At 38.9% G+C, this 19343-nt stretch overlaps 1 protein-coding gene across 1 annotated transcript; it reads left to right on the top strand.

The window, feature by feature from the left end:
• The first annotated feature begins 13988 nt into the window (after positions 1–13988).
• On the top strand, positions 13989–15437 carry LOC149152677 (large ribosomal RNA subunit accumulation protein YCED homolog 1, chloroplastic-like). The gene is made up of 2 exons (XM_089440357.1): positions 13989–14676; positions 14790–15437. The coding sequence occupies exons 1-2, from the start codon at positions 14162–14164 to the stop codon at positions 15193–15195; spliced, it is 921 nt and encodes a 306-aa protein (XP_089296483.1). The 5' UTR covers positions 13989–14161; the 3' UTR covers positions 15196–15437.
• The last annotated feature ends 3906 nt before the right edge of the window (positions 15438–19343 follow it).

Raw genomic sequence — 19343 nt, 5'->3', positions numbered from 1 at the left:
CAAGAAAGTAGGAAGCTATCTCATAATCCTTGTTCTTTATGTTGACGACCTTATCCTCATTGGTAATGACCATAAAATTTTAACTCATGTGAAATCAAACTTTAAAATGAAGTTTGAAATGATAGACTTAGGCTATCTGGATTATTGCCTTAGCTTCCAAGTATTACAAACTAAGAAAGGAATTTCTCTTTCTTAACCTAAGTATGCATGTGACCTTCTTCGACACCTTCACATGGAATATTGTAAACCAACCCCTTCTCCCTTTTAATCCGGAGTCAAACTTGTTACCACATGTAATACACCCAAAGTTGATGCCACTTTGTACCATTAATTAGTTAGTAACCTCTTATATTGACTCATACCCATCTTGACCATGTGTTGTATAATTGTTAAAAGCAAAAACCACAAAAAATGGATGCAAAAAATCACCCCATCTTCCCCCCCCCGGGGGCTTTACCCCCTTGTGACCCCCCTGGTACACCAAACACATATGAATCACAAGTGGAGCTAGTTATGAAAAAAATATAACACATACCCATTAGTCGAGATATAATATTTTTTTTTATCAAATATGGAGGTAAAAAGTTTGAATACAACCCTTTTTAAATATTTTTTTTAGAAAGTTCATATTTCGGTTTTTTGTTTTTATTCCTAGTTATTTCCAAACTATGTATGTTCCTTTCTTTGCGCTCTGTGTCATCTTGACAAATCAGGAACAAAGCTAAAAATGTTTTATTTTCTTTGTATACTCTTTGTTATGCAATCTCGACAAATAAAAGTAGAGAGAAAACTTGCATTTTTTATTTCAATTTGTTATTTGTTTTTAGATGAGCACACTTTTTTGGCAAGAATACACTTCGAGGTAAAACAACAACAACAACAACAGCATCAACAATAACAACAACAACGACCTTGTCTTTTTTCATTGGTTTTCATTGGTAATGTTATGTTTTGCACTAGCTCACTTGGTTAAAAGTCATTTTAGTTAGTAAGAGGTTTTGAATTCAAATCTCTTTTGCAACATCAACAACAACAACAACATTACCACCACCCTTCTTGATTAGTAATGTTATGTTTTGTAATAGCTTATTTGGTTAAAAGTTATTTAATTTATTAAGAGGTCTTAAGCTCAAGTCTCTTTTTTACATTACTTTTTGAAAAACTTTATGACAACTTTAAGTTATTGTAAAATTTTATTGTAAAATGTATTTCAATTGTATTATAAGAGGGATATATATATACACACACACACCAAAAGTTATTTTTTGCATGCAACTTTCATTTATAAAGTAATTTTATTATAAAAATAATTTTCATTTGTTTTATAAAAGTGGGTCACTTCATAAAGTAATTTATTTGTAAAAGTGAATTTATGGGCAAAACTAGAGAGGAAAATCAAAATTTTACTTATAGGCAACATCCATCACCATGTGGACTAACTTTTACCTCCCACATGGCTCTTTGTTATCGTTTATGTTTTTTGTTTTATTTATATAACTTTCACATTTGAACTTTAATTCATGTTATCTATATTTTATTATGGCCACTTCAAGTGAACTTTTGTTTATCAGTACCAACTACTTTTCATGGAAATCCCACATGGAAGACGTACTAAAAAGAATTATAACAATTTACTTTGGGAAAAGAAAAGTCCTCACTAATAAGAAAGTCAGTTGGGATAATAAGAATGATGAAGCTTGTGGATTAATTGGAATGCCCATTTCTCTTGGTTTATAATTTCATATTCAAGGAATTTTGATGACTTGGATTAAGCCCGAGAAATGTTGAGAAAAACATTTCGTGAACCTAATGTGATCAACTTGGAATTCAAATCACGAATTTAAGTCATATTGATTTCTCTTGTATTGAATATTATTTATTTAAGTTCAAAACACTTAAACATTTAATTAAAGATTATAAAGTCAATCTAAAGGATCACAGATGCATATACACTATTGTTTCCAAGTTTGGTTCTACATAATCTATTTTCATATATACATTTTATGCCACTAAAGAAGATTTAGGAACTGTATATCAAGATCATACTCTTGAATATTTTTATCTCTTTGATTAAAGAGAAAGACATGCTCTTGCATATTATAGAGATCAACATTTCAGGTACATTTAATAAGGCCTTAGATAAAACAAAGCATCCAAAGAAGTAACATTCTTACAACAATAATCAAAACAAGTGTCTCAAACACTCCCAACCATCTTCTACCACCCAATGGTGACAAAGGACCAAAAATAAAAAAGTAAGAAGTCTCACAAACATTGCAATTATTGTGGAAAATGTGGTCATATAGAATATAAATATTTTAAAATGATGAATCCTTGGAATCGACAATGAAGAAGTACAACATTAATCTTGATTCTTCTTCTTCTAGCACTTCTTCTCATGGGCATGCACTTTCAACGTTCAGTTTCTCTTTCAATGCAACCTACACTTAATATTTGATCTTGATAATGTCTTTGCCACTTGAATAATTGATGATATTATTCATATGGAAAAAAACATCAATATTGATGCTAAGAATGTCTTTGCCACTTGAATAATTGATGATATTACTAGGTTGCACAAGTTTGACAACTTTGGATCATCATCTTTTTCCATAGTTTTTATTACTCACTACATTGACTTGAGCAAACTTTGGCATGAGCAATTAGTCCATCAAATCTATCACTCATGGTAGCACTATGTAATCAAAAAATGGTGGCTAACCTTCCTCTCACTTCTTAAAGAGCTGGTGTTTGTGCTAGTTGTGTTCTCGACAAACATCATCAAGAACATATTGACAAATGTGCCTCTTGGCATGCCTTAGCCCCTTTGTAGCATGTTCAAAGTGATTTGTGTGATTGATGTATTGCACTACACAAGGCATTCAAATGCAACATATTGTTCCATATACACCACAAGGAAATGGTGTTATTGAAAGAAATAAACGTACATTAAAGCAAATGGCTAATTGTATGATTAATTTAAGAGATTAAGTCTTCATTGTTGGGAAAAAAACAATCAATTGTGCAAATTACATAGCAAATCACATCTATGCCAAAATTTTAAAAATATAACACCAAAAGGAGAATGGATAAAAATTAAACTAGATGTAAGCTACTTTCGTGTCTTTGATAGTATAACACATACTCACATTTTTTACAAGAAAAGGAAAGCTTTACAACCTAAAAGTGAGAAGTGTATTTTTGTTTGATATTCTGACTATGTAAAAGGTTATAGACTTCTTCAACCTCATTGTAATAAAATAGTCATTGGAAAATATGTTAAATTTGATGACAATCTCTTGGTGTGCAAGCATAATTCAACGATTGTGCCTTCTTCGGTGTGTGGGACATCTTTGGTGTTTGTGCCACCTTCTATTTCTATTCTTGTTTATTCTTCAAATGATGATGTTGAAGATGAAAATCCACCTCTTCCTACTCACCTTCCTCTAGATGAACCCATTGAACATAAACCTACACCAACATCATAGCTTCCTAAATGGGTTTGTTCAACATGTCAAGCAACTGGTGATCTTGTCGTTGATCCTAGAGATCGAAGTCACACCCATTCACAATTAATTCAACGAGCTTCCTCTCTTTTGGTTCAATTTTAGAAGACCCGTGATCTAGAAACAATGATGAAGCTTCACACCATGTAGATTGGGAAGTAATGATGAATAAATAATATCATTCATTAATCGTGAATGATACTTGGGAACTTGTCCCTCTTCCAAAAGGAAGAAAACTTATCAAATGTAAATGGGTGTGTACAACTAAGTATGTATCACATGGAAGTGTTGAAAGACACTTGACTCATCTAGTTGCTAAAGGATTCTCTCAAGTTGAAGGAATTGACAACAATAAAATCTTTTCCATCGCCAAAATGAATTCCATTCGCCTTCAAGTTCTAGCCCTTGTCGTTTCACACAAAAGGGAAGTCCATCAAATAGATGTTAAATCCACGTTCTTGTGTGGAGATCTACAAAAAGAGATTTACAACTCCAACTTTGTTTATCACCTTAAGAAATCTCTCTATGGTCTTAAACAAGCTCCTTAAACTTGGTATGCAAAAATGGATAACTTTCTTCTTGACACCGACTTTTGTAGATGTCATTTTGACCCTAATGTCTATACCAAGAAAGTGGGAAGCTATCTCATAATCCTTGTTCCTTATGTTGATGACCTTATCTTCATTGGTAATGACCCTAAACTTTTAACTCATGTGAAATAAAACCTTAAAATGAAGTTTGAAATGATAGACTTAGGCTATTTGGATTATTTCCTTAGCTTCCAAGTATTACAAACTAAGGAAAGAATTTCTCTTTCCTAACCTAAGTATGCATGTGAATTTCTCCGATGCTTTCACATGTAAGATTGTAAACCAACCCCTTCTCCCTTTTAATATGGAGTCAAACTTGTGGCCAGATGCATACACCTGAAGTTGATGCCACTTTGTACCATTAATTAGTTTGTAACCTCTTATATTGACTCATTGACTCATAACCATCTTGATCTAGTTCAAACTTGCTTCACTGATAGAGTGGCATCAACCTTGCCAAAGACCTAGTTCAACATCAATAAAGCAACTACATTGAGCTACAAATGCACTTCATAAAAAAACTTAGTCATAGGCGAGTTATTGAAGTGCTCTTTTGCCCTACTAATAATCCAATTGCAAACATTTTCACAAAGTCTATTACAAAAACAAAGTTTTCTAAACTTAATATATGTTAAAAGTGCAGGAAGCTGTCAATAAGGGGGGATAGACTCTAATGCCTCATTCATTCTCATATTGTATCACCTTTGCAAATCCTTTATTCCTATCCCAAGTTGTTTTTAAGTGGGGATGTTAGGATATTTAGACACATAGAAGTTAGATAAGTTCAACTTGGTCTAATGTGTCTATTAAAATGTGTTTTTTTAGTATGCATTATAACTTGACAAGATTTATATGTTTTAGACAGGGTGATTTGATGACTCATAATCTCCTTGATACTAAGAGCTATTAATGCATGACTTAGCACCCAGTTGGTTCATGATCTTGTTGGGCATGGAATCCCCCCAAGGCATGTTTTGGGGCTCAAAGCCCAAGTTTTGACTGAATTGTGTTGTAAAGCTCCGCGAATTGCGGGCGCGGAAGTATGTTAGAGTCACAAGGTTGTCCGCCCTAGTTTTGTAATGTAATGTCGGCCTACCCATGGTCCGCAAACCATGGGATTGTATAAATAGAGCGAGGCTCTAAGTGTAAAAGAAAAAGAAGTAGTAGAGAGAAGAAAGAGTCTAAGCGACTAACTGAAGTGTGTCTTTGGATCATAGAGTAGGAGAAGGCTCTGCCGCTGAGTGCGCAGAGGCCTAGTAGTCCGCAACTGAGTGCGTGGACCCCTGCAGCTGAGTGCGTAGGGCGGAGTCGAGTCTGTAACCGAAGAAGGGATTAATAAAATTTGTTCTTGGGTTAATGCATGTGTTGATATAAATTGCAAATATACTATTTATTTATTGTGTGCACCTATATGAATGATTTATGTTGTTAAGTATAACTTAAAGCACGCAAGTAGGCTAAAACAATCAACTAACATTGGAATACTAGTAAGGACTTGGGTAATAACAACGTTCGGCCCCCGAGTAGGGCTGCACGAAGGCAACATCTCAGGCTGCAAGGTACGGGAAAGTGCGCATAGCGACGTGCACGCAGGGTCAAACCGCGGACCACTTGAACTCATCAGACATCTCCAGGGTGCGGAAATCTGGTTCTAGCACCCTCCCATACTACTTCGGGTGAGACCTTAGTCTGCGCTCCACGGAATATTGTCGAAAGGGCCAATAGTACCGGGATTTGTTTGGCTAAATCAACTCTGAACCTGGGTCAGGCCCCAATAAGCCAACAAATGGTTCCATTGTCGGGACCAAGATTTGCATAAGAGATGTCTGATGAGTTCAAATGGTTTGCGATTCGACCCTGCGCACATGTCGCTATGCGCACTTTCCCATACCTCGCAGCCTGAGACGCTGCCTTCGCGCAGCCCTACTCGGGGGCTGAACGTTGTTATTACCCAAGTCCTTACTAGTATTCCAATGTTAGTTGATTATTTTAGCCTACTTGCGTGCTTTAAGTTATACTTAACAACATAAATCATTCATATAGGTGTGCGTAGTAAATAAACAATATATTTGCAATTTATATCAAACATGCATTAACCCAAGAACAAATACACAAATTGATATCAAACTTCTCTTTATTAATCCTTTCTTCGGTTACAGACTCGACTTTGCCTTGCGCATTCAGCTGCAGGGGTCCGCGCACTCAGTTGCAGACTACTAGGCCTCTGCACACTCAGCTGCAGAGCCTTCTCCTACTCTATGACCCAAAGACACACTTCACTTAGTCGCTTAGAGTCTTTCTTCTCTCTACTACTTCTTTTTCTTTTACACTTAGAGCCTCGCTCTATTTATACAATCCCATGGTTCGCGGACCATTGGTAAGCCGACATTACATTACAGAACTAGGGCGGACAACCCTGAGACTCTAACATACTTCTGCGCCCGCAATTCGCGGAGCTTTACAACCCAATTCGGTCAAAACCTGGGCTTTCAGCGCCAAAACATGCCTTGGGGGGATTCCATGCCCAACATCGCTCCATTTAAAGAGAATGGAGGGTCATTTTTTATGATCAATTGTGAGAAAATATTTTGTGTACAAATTTTCATTTGCGTTAATAAAATTGTCTCAAGTGACCATATTGGCTAGCACTATGAAGTGTTTCCCTTCTAGAGTGTTTAAATCACTTAAAAATATTAGTGTGATCATTTTTATTTGCATCAAGCGGATTATTATCACTAACAATGTAAAACAAATTGGTATAAGCTCTTCCCAAATCACCAATTAGACAAGAAATAACCAATAAACTTCTCCAAAATTTTATCTATTTAAATACATTTAAAATATTTAAGTTTTTACCAAAAATATAGAGAATATTCATTGAAAAAATAGAAAAAAATTGTTTTAAGTCACTTCATAATTTTTTAGTCCCTCAATTTCTTCAACATATCCGCTTTTTAAATACCTACATACATATATATATATTTTAAATTTATAAAATAAAATTTTAACATTCTTCATTTCATTTTATATATATAATCATACAAAAATAAATTTCATTTTATTTTTAAAATAAAATTGATTTTACAATATACTAAAGCATATCACCTTAATATTAAATTCATTGTAAGTTTGAACTTGATATCATTTTTTTTTTTTTACAAAAACAATTATGGGACTTCATTAACTTAGTGGCAAAAAGCCACGAATTTGGTTACAAAAGAAGAGGTAGAGTTCTGCGTGACTTTTCAGCCAGAGAAAAATAACGCCTACTCTTAGTAGGCTCCTCTTTTTACATTTAATATAGTGTACTTTTGCTGCTAATTTCCCGAGCTGAAAAATACAAACAAACTGATGCAGAAGAAAGCAAAAGAACATGGCACTTTAAGGGATTGGATCCCAAAGGATTACATTATCTCTGAGACAAGAACCAACATCTAAATGGACTGCCTTGTTTGCCTCGTTATCTGCTTCTTTGTTATTTGTTCTCAAAACATGGAAGTATCTCAGATTCAGGGATTTTGCCATGTCTTTGATCCTTGAGATTATCCTTGCAAGCTGCAGGTCCGCTGGATTGGAGTTGGTCACCACTGCTTGAATGATCACTTGGGAGTCTCCGAAGACATTTTCCTCCGTGTAGCCCAGCTCTTTGAGGAATTTGATTCCTTGGAAAAGGGCCATCGCTTCAACTTGAATACTTGAGGGGTGGCCTAATCCCCAAGCAAAACTGTGCACAACTGTTTCATCTGGATTTATGATGAGACCTCCTGCTCCAGCAGTACCTGGATTCCCTTTGGCAGCCCCATCGAAGAAGAGGGATGGAAGAGTTTGGTTGGATATCCAGATTTTAAAATCAACTTCATTTTTCCTGATTTTCCATTCTTTGCAAGGAGGAGAAGAGCTGTTCGCTTTTGGAAATTTGAAATTGAGAGCAGTTCCCAGTTCTATGTCCTGCTGGCTTAAATTTGTGTCGTCTCCTTTGTCTTCCAGCCACTCAACTAACTGGTATTTTGTTGAGCTGGCCACTATTTTGAAGTCATGTTTCTTATTTCGAAAAATCCTTCGATTCCTTTCCAGCTAGACTTGCCAGCTGATGAATTTAGGTAGAGCACTCCACGCTGACCTGATTGTGAGCCTGGGTATCTAGCCATCTTGCCTGCAAATAGTTCCAAGAGTGAGGAGGGGAAAGTGAATTTATACTTCCAGGAGACAAGCTGTTATAGCTCTGATACCACTTGTTATAGCTCCGATACCACTTGTTATAGCTTTGATACCACTTGTTATAACTCTAATACCACTTGCTATAGATCTAACCCAAAAATATATGAGAATAGAAATAAACCCAAGAATAACAAGATCAAAATAGATAGAAATGCTTCTTTATTGATCAAACCCTTAAGGTAGGGCAACACCATACATTCACTCCTTAAGGAAGGAGAACACTCCACAAGCCATATGCCTATTCATACAATAATCCTTGACTTTATTCCTTGACATGGAGTCTCTAGCCTCTATATAGGCCTCATACATACAATACCATGGGTCATTACCATGGTTCCCTCATACCATCGACTAATACCATGGGCCCATTACATTATTACTAACTACTTGTGGTCCCTTACATGATATGGGTTAACCACCTTATTTATTACTATGGCCCATCCCATTATTACATTATTACCTTGGGTACCTCTCTTGGTACCCCATATTATCCCCCCTAGGTATATAACACAAGCAGCTCTTGCCATATGGAGGTTACGAACTTGCACTCAATCATGAGGTGGAAGGCGGATTCCGAGTTTTCCTTACAAAGGGAGCATCTAGAAGGCCCATAGAAGCCCCTTTTCTGAAGCCTGTCTTCAGTCAGAATTTTCTGGTGGCAGAGAAGGCAACATAAATGATCTACCTTAGGAATTGAAAGAATTTTCCAGATGCCAACCTAGGGAGCAGGATTGGGAGGCACGTGGGGCCTCTTAAGGCATTTGACATAGCCCTGGGCTACAGAATAACCCGCTCGATTTGATCCCCAGCCTCTCACGTCCTGCTTGCTTACTTGAATTGGAGCCAACCCATGTAACTGCGTGATTAACATTTCCAGATCAGGGCGTAAGTCGGGTGGGACTGGGCGCTGTTTCCAACTCGACCACACATCGTCTTTCCAAATTGAGAGATCCCACAATGAGTTTATACTAGCCTCAGACATCCAGCGCTATAACTCAGGCATGCCTTTCGATTCTGCCAGCGGAGGTCTATTTAAGATGCTATCGTTCCAGAGATGAATGCGTTTTCCGTTGCTTGGAATCCAGTAGGAATTATTCCTTATCAACGGACTAGTTCTCCTAATGAACCTGCTGAAAGGAGAATTGAAGTGGTTCTTGGGCTGATCCAGACATCTAAGTCTCGGTCCTCTGAAGTACTTCCTCCACAACGCAACTTGCACCCAACCAGGATTTGGAGCTATGATTTTCCAAATCAATTTGGCTCCCATGGCTAAGTTTTGGGCACTGAGATCTTTGAAGTTCAGGCCTCCCTCCTGAGTTGGTCTGATGACTGTTTCCCAATTCACTAGGGAAATTTTCTTCTCATTTTGCTTGCCTCCTTTCCAAAAAAACATTTTGATTAGTTCCTCCATCTTTTTGATGATTCTCACAGGCGCCAATAAAATCGAAAATTTGAATAGAGGAAGGTTGCTGAGCACAACTTTAATGAGGACCAATTTTCCAACTATATTAAGCCAGGAGGACCCCCAGGCCCGAATTTTTTTCTTAAATTTGTCTAACTGTGGGTACCAATCTTTACTCGAGGGCCTTTTATGGAAGATGGGCAGTCCCAGGTATTTAAATGAGGACCAAGAAGTTGAGACTGCAAAACCGAGGCATCTAGCAATGGAGCTTGCAGTTGAAGCAGGAGTATTCCAACAGTAGATATGGCATTTGGCGTTACTTAGAACACTGCTCGAGACTTTACAATAATCTTCGAGAACTTCTTTGAATTTGGTTGTTGAAAGAGGAGTTGCAGCCCCCAGCAGAAGAGTATCATCTACAAAAAGGGGATGATTGATGCTTTTAACCCCTCTAGCTATGCACAGGCTAGAGATGTCTTGTTCTTGCTGCTTTCTTTGAAGATAGAAGCTGAGAATAGAGGGCTGAAGAACGAATAGGAGTGGAGAAAGGGGGCACCCTTGCCTCATCCCTCTAGAGGCTTTGAAGAAGTCAACTGCCCTTCTGTTCACCAAGGGGGCAATCCAAGGTTCCGAGATACAAGCTCTAATCCACTTGATGAAGTTTTGGCCGAACTCTGTTTTTTGCAACACCTCAAACAAAAAACTATGTCTAACACGGTCAAAAGCATTTGCAAGATCTAATTTAATAACCATACCTCTTTCCTTTCAGTGTAGGCTGGAATGAATCGCCTCTTGAACCAGTACAAAATTGTCCACCAGTTGCCTGCCATGGATAAATCCACCTTGATTGTCCGGGATGATTTTGGGAAGAATTCTTTTCAACCTGGTAGCTATCACTTTGGTTATCACTTTGTACCCAATATTGCATAAGGAAATTAGGCGAAAGCTGTTAAAGGAGTTTGCTTCTTTCTCTTTGGGAATGAGAGCGAGAAAGGCTGAATTTGTACAGCCTCCAATCTTCTGGCAGTCTTGGGATTTCTGTATCATTTTGTAGAACTCCTTCTCTACAATTTGCCAACAGGTCTGGAGGAATTTGGGCGTGAAACCATCCGGTCTCGGAGCTTTATCAGGGTCCATTGCGAAGAGAGTCTCCTTGACTTCCTTTTGCATGATTTTGCCTTCAAGAACCTTGTTCATTTTGGAGGTGATCATGTTAGGGACAACGTCCAACAGGGCAGCGTTTAGATCTGATCCTGAAACTTCTTTATACAGTTGCTCAAAGTGCTCTGAGGCTACCTTTTTTATGTTGGTAAAATCCTTCAAAACACAGTTGTCTTCTTTTATTTCAGTGATGGAGTTGCGGCCTTTCCTGGCTTGGGCTTGTTTATGGAAAAAGGAGGAGTTTCTGTCTCCAGATTTGAGCCAGAGGCTCCTAGACTTGAGCCTCCAGTATTCTTCTTCTGCCAGACAGGCCTTGTGGAAGCTTTGTTGAAGTTTGGCCTCCTTTTCCAACTCATCTTTAGTGATATCAGTTGCTTCAAGATGGAGATGCTGTCTTTCTAGAGCACTTTGTATTTTTTTCCTTTCGGCAGCAGGACTTAGGCAAGGTCTTTGCCCAATTTTTCAGCATGCCTTTAATTCTTCTTAGTTTTTCCTCCCACACAAAAAAAGCGGATACCTTGACTGGCTTTTTCCAACAGTCTCTGATCTTTTCCATAAATTCTTTCTCTTTGATCCAGAGGGAGATGAATCTGAAAGGTATAGGCCCAAAATCCTTGGGGGTCAACAGCTCAAGGTTGATGGGCTTGTGGTCTGAAACGCTGCTTTGGAGGATTCACATTCTAGCTTCTAATCCAAGAAGGAGGAAGGAACTTTGTACCAAAAATCTGTCTAGTCTTGCCGCTATGTATCCCAAACCAACTCTCTTGTTTGACCAAGTGAAGTTACCTGTGGTCGGCTTAATGTCTATCAAATCCCAATCTTGCATGAGGTCTTCCACTAATTCTCTTGGCGGATCCCTGATGATGCTGCCTCCTCTTTTTTCTGACGAGAGGAGGGTGAGGTTGAGGTCTCCGACTATGATTGTGTTCTCCAAGTTTTCTAGATCTGCAAAGTTTTTGATAGATTCCCAACATAGTTTTTTCTCACCTGCATTGTTAGGAGCATAAACATTGAACAGGAAAATAATTTCCTTAGATTCTAAGTGTTGCATTTTTAAAAAAATCCAATGGGTGTTCAGGGACTCAGAGATTAATGAGAACTTATTGGAATTCCAGAGCGATCCAAGTCCTCCCGAAGCTCCACGGGCGGAGGTTGCATGCGCTCCTTCTTTCTTCCAAAAATTTTTGCTTGCCTGGAGGAAGGCTGAATCCTCCAATTTAGTCTCCTAGATGAGAAGGATGTTCGGGGCTTCCAATCTTATTAAACTTTTCATTGCTTCTTCCTTGGCTTTGGTGCCCATTCCCCTACAGTTCCAGGAGACTATTTTCATTATTTACTTTTGCTGTGGTGAGCTCCCTTGGAGCTCTGGATTTGGATCTTCTTCATCTTCGGGTTTTTGCTAGGAGTTTCTCTAGAGTTGGTTGGCTGCCCTGAAGCTTGTCCTTATAGGTTTCTTGCTCTCTTTTTTCCTTTGCTAACATGCGTCCTCTTGTAGATCTTCTGGGGGAAGACTGAGATTCACCTATTTCCCCTTCTTCCTTCGATTCCTTGGACTCTTGGGATCCCTCTTCCTCCTCTGATAACCTCTCCTTGGATCTCTCTGGTACGCTTTTGGAGGGGGAGACTTTGGATGGAGGGGCCTCCTTAGGGCTTTCTGTCTCTTGCGTGATCCCTATTTCAGATCCAAGTATCTCAAATTTATTTCCTTGGCGTTCCATGGATGGCTTCTGAACTGGGCCTGCTTGTGGAGCTTTCGAGTTTGCATTTACATTCTTCTTGTGTGAAGTTTTGGGACGCTTTGCTTGATTCCACCCATCTTCTTTCCCTTTTTCTTCCACCCCTTTGGACGGGCAGTCTCTGGCAAAATGTCCGTAGACATGACACTTCCGGCATTTAAATGGCAGCTGTTCATAGTCCAGCTTCTGAACATGGGTCCAAGGACCTACAACTATTTTGACGGCTTCTGGTAGTCCGACCTCCAGATCTACCTCCACACAAATCCTGGCACAGTCATACTGATCTTTGCTGTTGGCCTTGTCAATGAATTTCCCGAGAGAGTTTCCTATATGCTTCAGAGAGTCCCAGTTCCAGTAGTGGACGGGTAGATTGGGGAGTCTTACCCATACCGGGACCGCTGTAGGCACATCCACCGCCGGATCGAAGTCTGGCGTCCATTTGTTTAAATATAGACCTTGGGGGCCCATGAAGTAGGGGCCATTCCTGAAAATGAGATCTTTGTCTTCTTTTGCAGAGAATTCAAATAAAAAATATCCTCTTTCGAGGAAGTAAGAGGTTACCTTGTTTTTTATCAGCGGAGCCCAATTCCTTGCAACCCAGTTCTCAGTTGATTTCGGAGAGGGCCATAATCCTGTGAACTGACCGACCAGGGCATGATCTGCCAGGGACAAGGCTACTTGAATCGGACCTTCAGGCGGAAGGGCAATCTCGGGGATATCTTCCAGTATTTTCACAAACTTCGCAGCTTCCACTGATTTCTTCTTTGGCAGAGAGGCCAACAAGGTTCTGAAGGCCTCAGCGGCGGAAGACGAAGGAGGGGAGGAAGACCCCTGAGGAGGAGTCAACTCCTCCATGGAGGGGAGCAGCTCTAGCCAACCCGACCGTAACTTTGAAGCAAAGCTCCCGGCGGACACGTCCACAGGGATAGGGACTCACAAAGAACGGGCGCGCGCACAGATTCAAAATGCGCGAAAAGCAAATCTCATAGGTTGCAGAGCGGGAGCCGAGTTTGAACTTGACACCATTACTAACAAAGTATTTATATAAATAATTTTCAGAATTTTATTTCATAATATTATTTTTTAATTAATTTAAATATTATAATATTTTAAATCAATCTGGATTTATTAAAAGTTAAAAGAATAAATTTAAAATTAAAATAGATTTAAAATAATATTTTTATATTCTATAAGAGATTTCTTTAAACTTTTAAATAAACTTATTCATATCAAACACTTCACCATCACAAATATCATAAATCTAAAATACAATAGCTTTTCAAATGATTAACTCAAATTTATTTTAAATATTACTTTTTAATTTTACTTTTATTTTAAATAAAATATTTGACTTATTTTAAATTTACTTATTCCATCCTGTTCGTTTGCGGATAATGAGTTTTCTGGTCTGTGGTTGAGGTTTGCCCCCATATGACCATGCCCATAGATAGCAACTCTGCTGCAACAAACCAAGGTTTTCAATGTCACGAGGTCGATGCTCCTCCATTTTTCATTCGTTATCTCGCCCAGTAAATTTCATTGTACAGGATGGCACTGACTACTCCATTGCTGTCTAAGATTGCAATCGTCCACGTGCAGAACAAAGCTTTGAGTGCAAACCCCGGACACTATTATCTTCACCGTTGCACGAAAAAACACAGGAGCTTCTCAAGGATCTCTTGTGGCAAGACCAGGCTTCCGGGGAAAAGGTGGTTGATACCTTTATACACAAAATGCAGGCCACCGCCTATGTCGTGTGTTGCCGAAGAAGACGGCGTCTCGATAGCAGATGAGGCGCCATGGGAGGGTGCCGTAATCTACAGGCGGAGCGCCTCCCAAACCCATTTCGAGTACTGTACTACTCTGGAGAGACTCGACCTTTCTAATTTATCCTCCGAAATATCGAAGTCCACAGCGTCTTCCATGGGCATTAGGGTTACGAGAGGAGTAACAGATTATCCCTCGGGGACACCGGTTCAAATCTCGATCGATGTCAGTCGGAGAAAGAGAGATTTGAAGCTCGACGGTATTATTCGGACATTCATAACCTTAATGTGCAATAGGTAAATATCTAATTTTCCGTATTCAAAGTCTAATGGAAGGGTTTTGGTTTTTGTTGTTTACTTTATTTTATTTTTAGTATTTTGGAGGTTTGTAATGGTAATGAATGAACCAGGTGTGGGGAGCCAGCAGCAGAGCGTGTATTCTCAAACTTCTGCCTGTTGCTCACCGAAAAACCTCTGAAGGTGCCCACCCAAAAGACGCTTAGGATTGTATCGTGGGCAGATAAAGCAAAGGGAGACGGTGAAATAGGTGAGGATGAAGATGAAGAGACTGAGATTGACTTGGATGACCAAATGCATTTCCCTGCAGAGGAGAAAGAAGTGGATATTTCAAAATATATTCGCGATACCGTGCACCTTGAATTTACTATCAACGGTGTTTGTGACGTAAATTGCAAAGGATTGTGTCTCAGTTGTGGTACTAACCTCAATAGGAACAGCTGCACCTGTGGAACCCAAAACGAATATGTTGCTTATGGGCCATTAGGTTCGTTGAAGAAACAAATGCAAAAGCAGTAAAATATTATTCACATGGTTAACATGGTTAACATGGTTAACATAACATAACAGGTATTTACTTCCGTGTTACTGATTTTTCGAGGAAATCGGTTTTTCTTTTTGAAAATGATGCTTATATGAATCAGAGAAAGCCATCTTTATGCAAAGATATCATCAGCGTCCCAGCGATTTTTTTGAGGGAAATCGGATTTTTTTTTGAAAATGATGCGTATATGAATCAGAAAAAGCCATTTTTATGCAAAGATATCATCAGTTTCCCAAATCCCTGGGGATTTAAGGGGAGATGCAAAGTCTTAAAAAAAAAGAAAGAAAGATGAAAAGACAGTTCAACCTCAAAATCGTAATTCACGAATCCACAAAAATGGATTTCCTAAAAATGGAAGTTAATTACATGCTTCACTCTTTTACCGGCAATGATGTGAGATATTATCTTGCAAGGGAAGGGATATGATTTGTATTTCTTTTCTATGATGAAAATCCATCATAAATTTGTATTTATTTTGTTTCTTATTTATCTAGCATTACATTCTATTTCAATCTAGCTGTTTATTCTATTTCTTATATTCTCTGTGGAATGTTGGAAATTTTAAAATACTCGAGCAGAGGCATTAGCTGTTTTTGATATACTTGCTGAAGGAAAAGTATGTGGCATGCATACATGGGTATGTCAGACAATGTTATGCATAGATAAACACTATTAATAACTTGCAGCATATTGGGCTAGCTATGGCACATATTTTAACCCCATTGGTCATTAGTAGGTACTAGGTAGCCATAGTGAGAACATGAACGTATCTTTGACTAAGACCGGGAAAGGAATAGGTGTCACTAGGAAAGTATCAGCTTCGTAAGCAGTGAAGTTGTGAACCACCATTATCTACCCACCAACTTCTTTGGCTTTTGGTGTAAACCTGAAAGAATGATAGAAAGTGAGTCTGATACAATGTGAATATACAATGTTTCTGACCATAGAAAATTTTAGGGGCGAATCTTAACCCATTGGCGAAATTTAAAGAGTTTTATATTTTGTAGGGGCTAATTTTTTATGTTACACCCTTTTTCTATAATTAACCCACAAAATATTTAAAAACTAAATAATTATTATATTTTAGCCCATCAAAAATAACCCTGATAAACATTCCATGCCCGCCTAGTTTGCAGGTCGTATTTTCTTCCAATTGTCCTGATTTTCCTTGTTTGTAGGTCGTATTTTCTTCCAATCGCCCTGATTTTCTTGGTTTGCAGGTTGTATTTTCTTCCAATCGCCCCAATTTTCCTGGTTTGTAGGTCAGATTTTCTTCCAATCACCTCGATTTCCAGGAATGGCATTGGTTAGGGGCCATTTCCCCCTCTACCCTTCCTGGAAATCGAGGCTAGGTTGAATTTGCCCTTAGGGTTTTGCAGTTTGATTCACGTAGGGTTGAATTCACCCTACATTTAAGGGGTTTGCAGTTTGATTCGCTTGTTTAAATCAATGTTTTAAAATTCGGCCGATTCGAAACGGAAACGACCGAGTTGATCCGTTTCATTGCAAAAAAAATTGACTCGGTTGAAAAAACGGTACGGGAGGCCGAGTCATGGCTGACTCGGCCGAGTTATTGCATGACTCGACCGAGTCAGCCATGACTCGGCCGAGTTATTGCATGACTCGACCGAGTCAGCCATGACTCGGCCAACTCGGCCGTTTCCGCAATAACTCGGCCGAGTCATTACCTGCGGCCCGTAACCCCAATAAAACTGCGATTTGTCATATTTTTTTTTAAATTTTCAAGTGTTTGCTGATTGGTGGGGACTCCAATGTGTTTTATGAATTAGTTAAATGCTATTTGGGGTCCATTTCCCCCTCCCAAACCCTATTTAACACACTCAAATGCTCTCATTCTCTCACAGCCATCTCATGCATTTGAGTGAGAACTTCATTGAGAGTTAGTGAGCAGTTCTTGAGTTTGTTTTTGGAGCAGCAGTGAGGAGTCTTGGGCAAGCATTGTAGCTGGAGTGAGGAGCTTCTTGGGCAGCGATTTGGAGTAGTTTGTGCCTGGAGGTATTTTTTTCCACCTCTACAAATCTGTTTTTGCTTATTAAATTTTAGGTGCATATCTAGAAAGCATAGAGAGTGTTTTTTGTGAAAGAAATGAACATTGAATCAATGTTTTTTTTTTTTTTTTTTTTTTTTTTTTGCATTTTCAGATTGTTTGCTTTCATTTCCTAGTCAAAAAATGGCACCTAGAGCGAGAGATCCTGCTTGGGCATATGCTGAAATGGTTGATAGTGAAATGCATTGCAAATTTTGCCATAGGAAAATTAAGGAAGGTCCTGGGGGCATTAATAGGCTGAAACAACACTTGGCGGGGATTAGAGGCCAAATTACTCCATGTGCCTCACCAGAAATTGGGGAGATTAGGAAGCAATTGTTAGCCAGCTTTGAGAAGTTTAAAGAAGATAAGACTAGGCAAAGAGAGTTAGAGGCTGAAATTGGGAGGAAGAGGGAGATACAAAAAATGATGGCTACCAACCCCCATTATGATTTTGAGGGTTCTTCCTCTATCCCTCATACTGATGCATCCAACCCTTTCCGATATGTTCCTCCCTCTTTTGGTTACGTTCAAGATAAGGGAAAGGGTAGAATGAAAAAAGGTGATATGACCATCAAAAGTTATTTCACTCCCTCCTCTCCATCAGATGCACATGGTCCTCGAGCTAGTAAAATTCAAATGCAACCCACTTTAGATGACCATTGGAAGAAATAATTGAGGGAGACTGCTTGTGAGTACATAGCTAGATCGTGGTATGATGCTGATATCCTCTTCAATGCTTCCCGTTCACCATATTATGAGCCTATGTTTGATGCCATACATGTTGCTGAAAAAGGCTTCAAAGGCCCTACTATACATGAGCTAAGGGGGTATCGTTTGCAGAAAGAAATTGACTCCATTAATGAGTATTTGAAAGATTTCAAGGACTCATGGGCAAGAATAGGATGTACCATCATGTCAGATGGATGGACTGATCAAAGAAACCGTACCATCATAAACTTTCTTGTCTTCTGCCCACGGGGAACCATGTTTTTAAAATCCGTTGATGCATCTGATAAAGTAAAAGATGGGCAATTGTTGTTTCAACTATTGGATTAGGTTGTTGAGGAGGTGGGGGTGGCTAATGTTGTTCAAGTCATCACAGATAATGCCTCTAACTATGTTCTTGTTGGTAAACTGTTAGAGGAAAAACACAAGACCATCTTTTGGACCCCATGTGCTGCACATTGCATAGACCTCATGCTTGAGGATATTGGAAAAATAGATTGGGTCAAAAACACTGTAGATCATGCCAAAAGCATAACAAAATTTATCTACAATCATTCATTGATTTTGAGCCTCATGAGGAAACACACTGGGGGCAAGGATATTATTAGGCCTGCCATCATTAGATTTGCTACTCATTTTTTGACATTGCAATCTATGCTTTCCCAACATAGAAACTTGCAAAAGATGTTTTCCAGTGATGAATGGAATCAAAGCAATTGGTCTAACAAACCGGAAGGCAAAGAATTGAAAAAGAAAGTCTATGAAGAAACTTTTTGGAGAAAGGCAACAGAGATTGTGAAGCTTGCTGAGCCACTAGTTAAGGTGTTGCGGTTGGTGGATGGGGAAAGGTTGGCTATGGGCTTCATTTATGAGGCTATGGATCAAGCAAAGGAGCAAATAAAGACGGCATACAAGGATAGAGTGGCAAAGTATGGGCCCATTTGGGCAATCATTGATGAAAGATGGAACAATCAACTCCATCGCCCTATACATGCAGCTGGGTATTTTTGAACCCATGGTATCATTATAAAGCTAAGGAGTCAGGAGCTTTGAGGGGGGAGGTCAGAGATGGACTGATTGATTGCATTGATCGCATGATCCCATTGGAGTTTGATCAGCTGGAGATACACCGACAGGTCACAACCTTCAGCAATGCCTCGGGTACCTTTGGGAAGAACCTAGCAAAGATTGCAAGAGAAGCAGATGAGCCAGGTAAACAAAAATTTCAATTTTCAAATTCTTAATAGTTTTACTTTTTGTGAGAGATTTTTCAGCGAAAATCACATGGAGTATCATTTGTCGACGCGTTTCGAACCAACTAGTGTGGTTCATCGTCAGGACAAGTTG

This window comes from Pinus tabuliformis, chromosome 9 (genome assembly GCF_031772625.1).
Source record: "Pinus tabuliformis cultivar Carrire ecotype Pingquan chromosome 9, CPIR1, whole genome shotgun sequence".
NCBI lineage: Eukaryota > Viridiplantae > Streptophyta > Pinopsida > Pinales > Pinaceae > Pinus > Pinus tabuliformis.
Note: the sequence above shows the minus strand (reverse complement) of the source record. Positions and strands in the feature narration are given on the sequence as shown.

Coding starts and splice junctions, on each gene's coding strand:
- LOC149152677 (XM_089440357.1), top strand. CDS start 14,162: ATGGCACTGACTACTCCATTGCTGTCTAAGATTGCAATCGTCCACGTG. Junction 14,677..14,789: donor ATAACCTTAATGTGCAATAG/GTAAATATCTAA, acceptor TGAATGAACCAG/GTGTGGGGAGCCAGCAGCAG.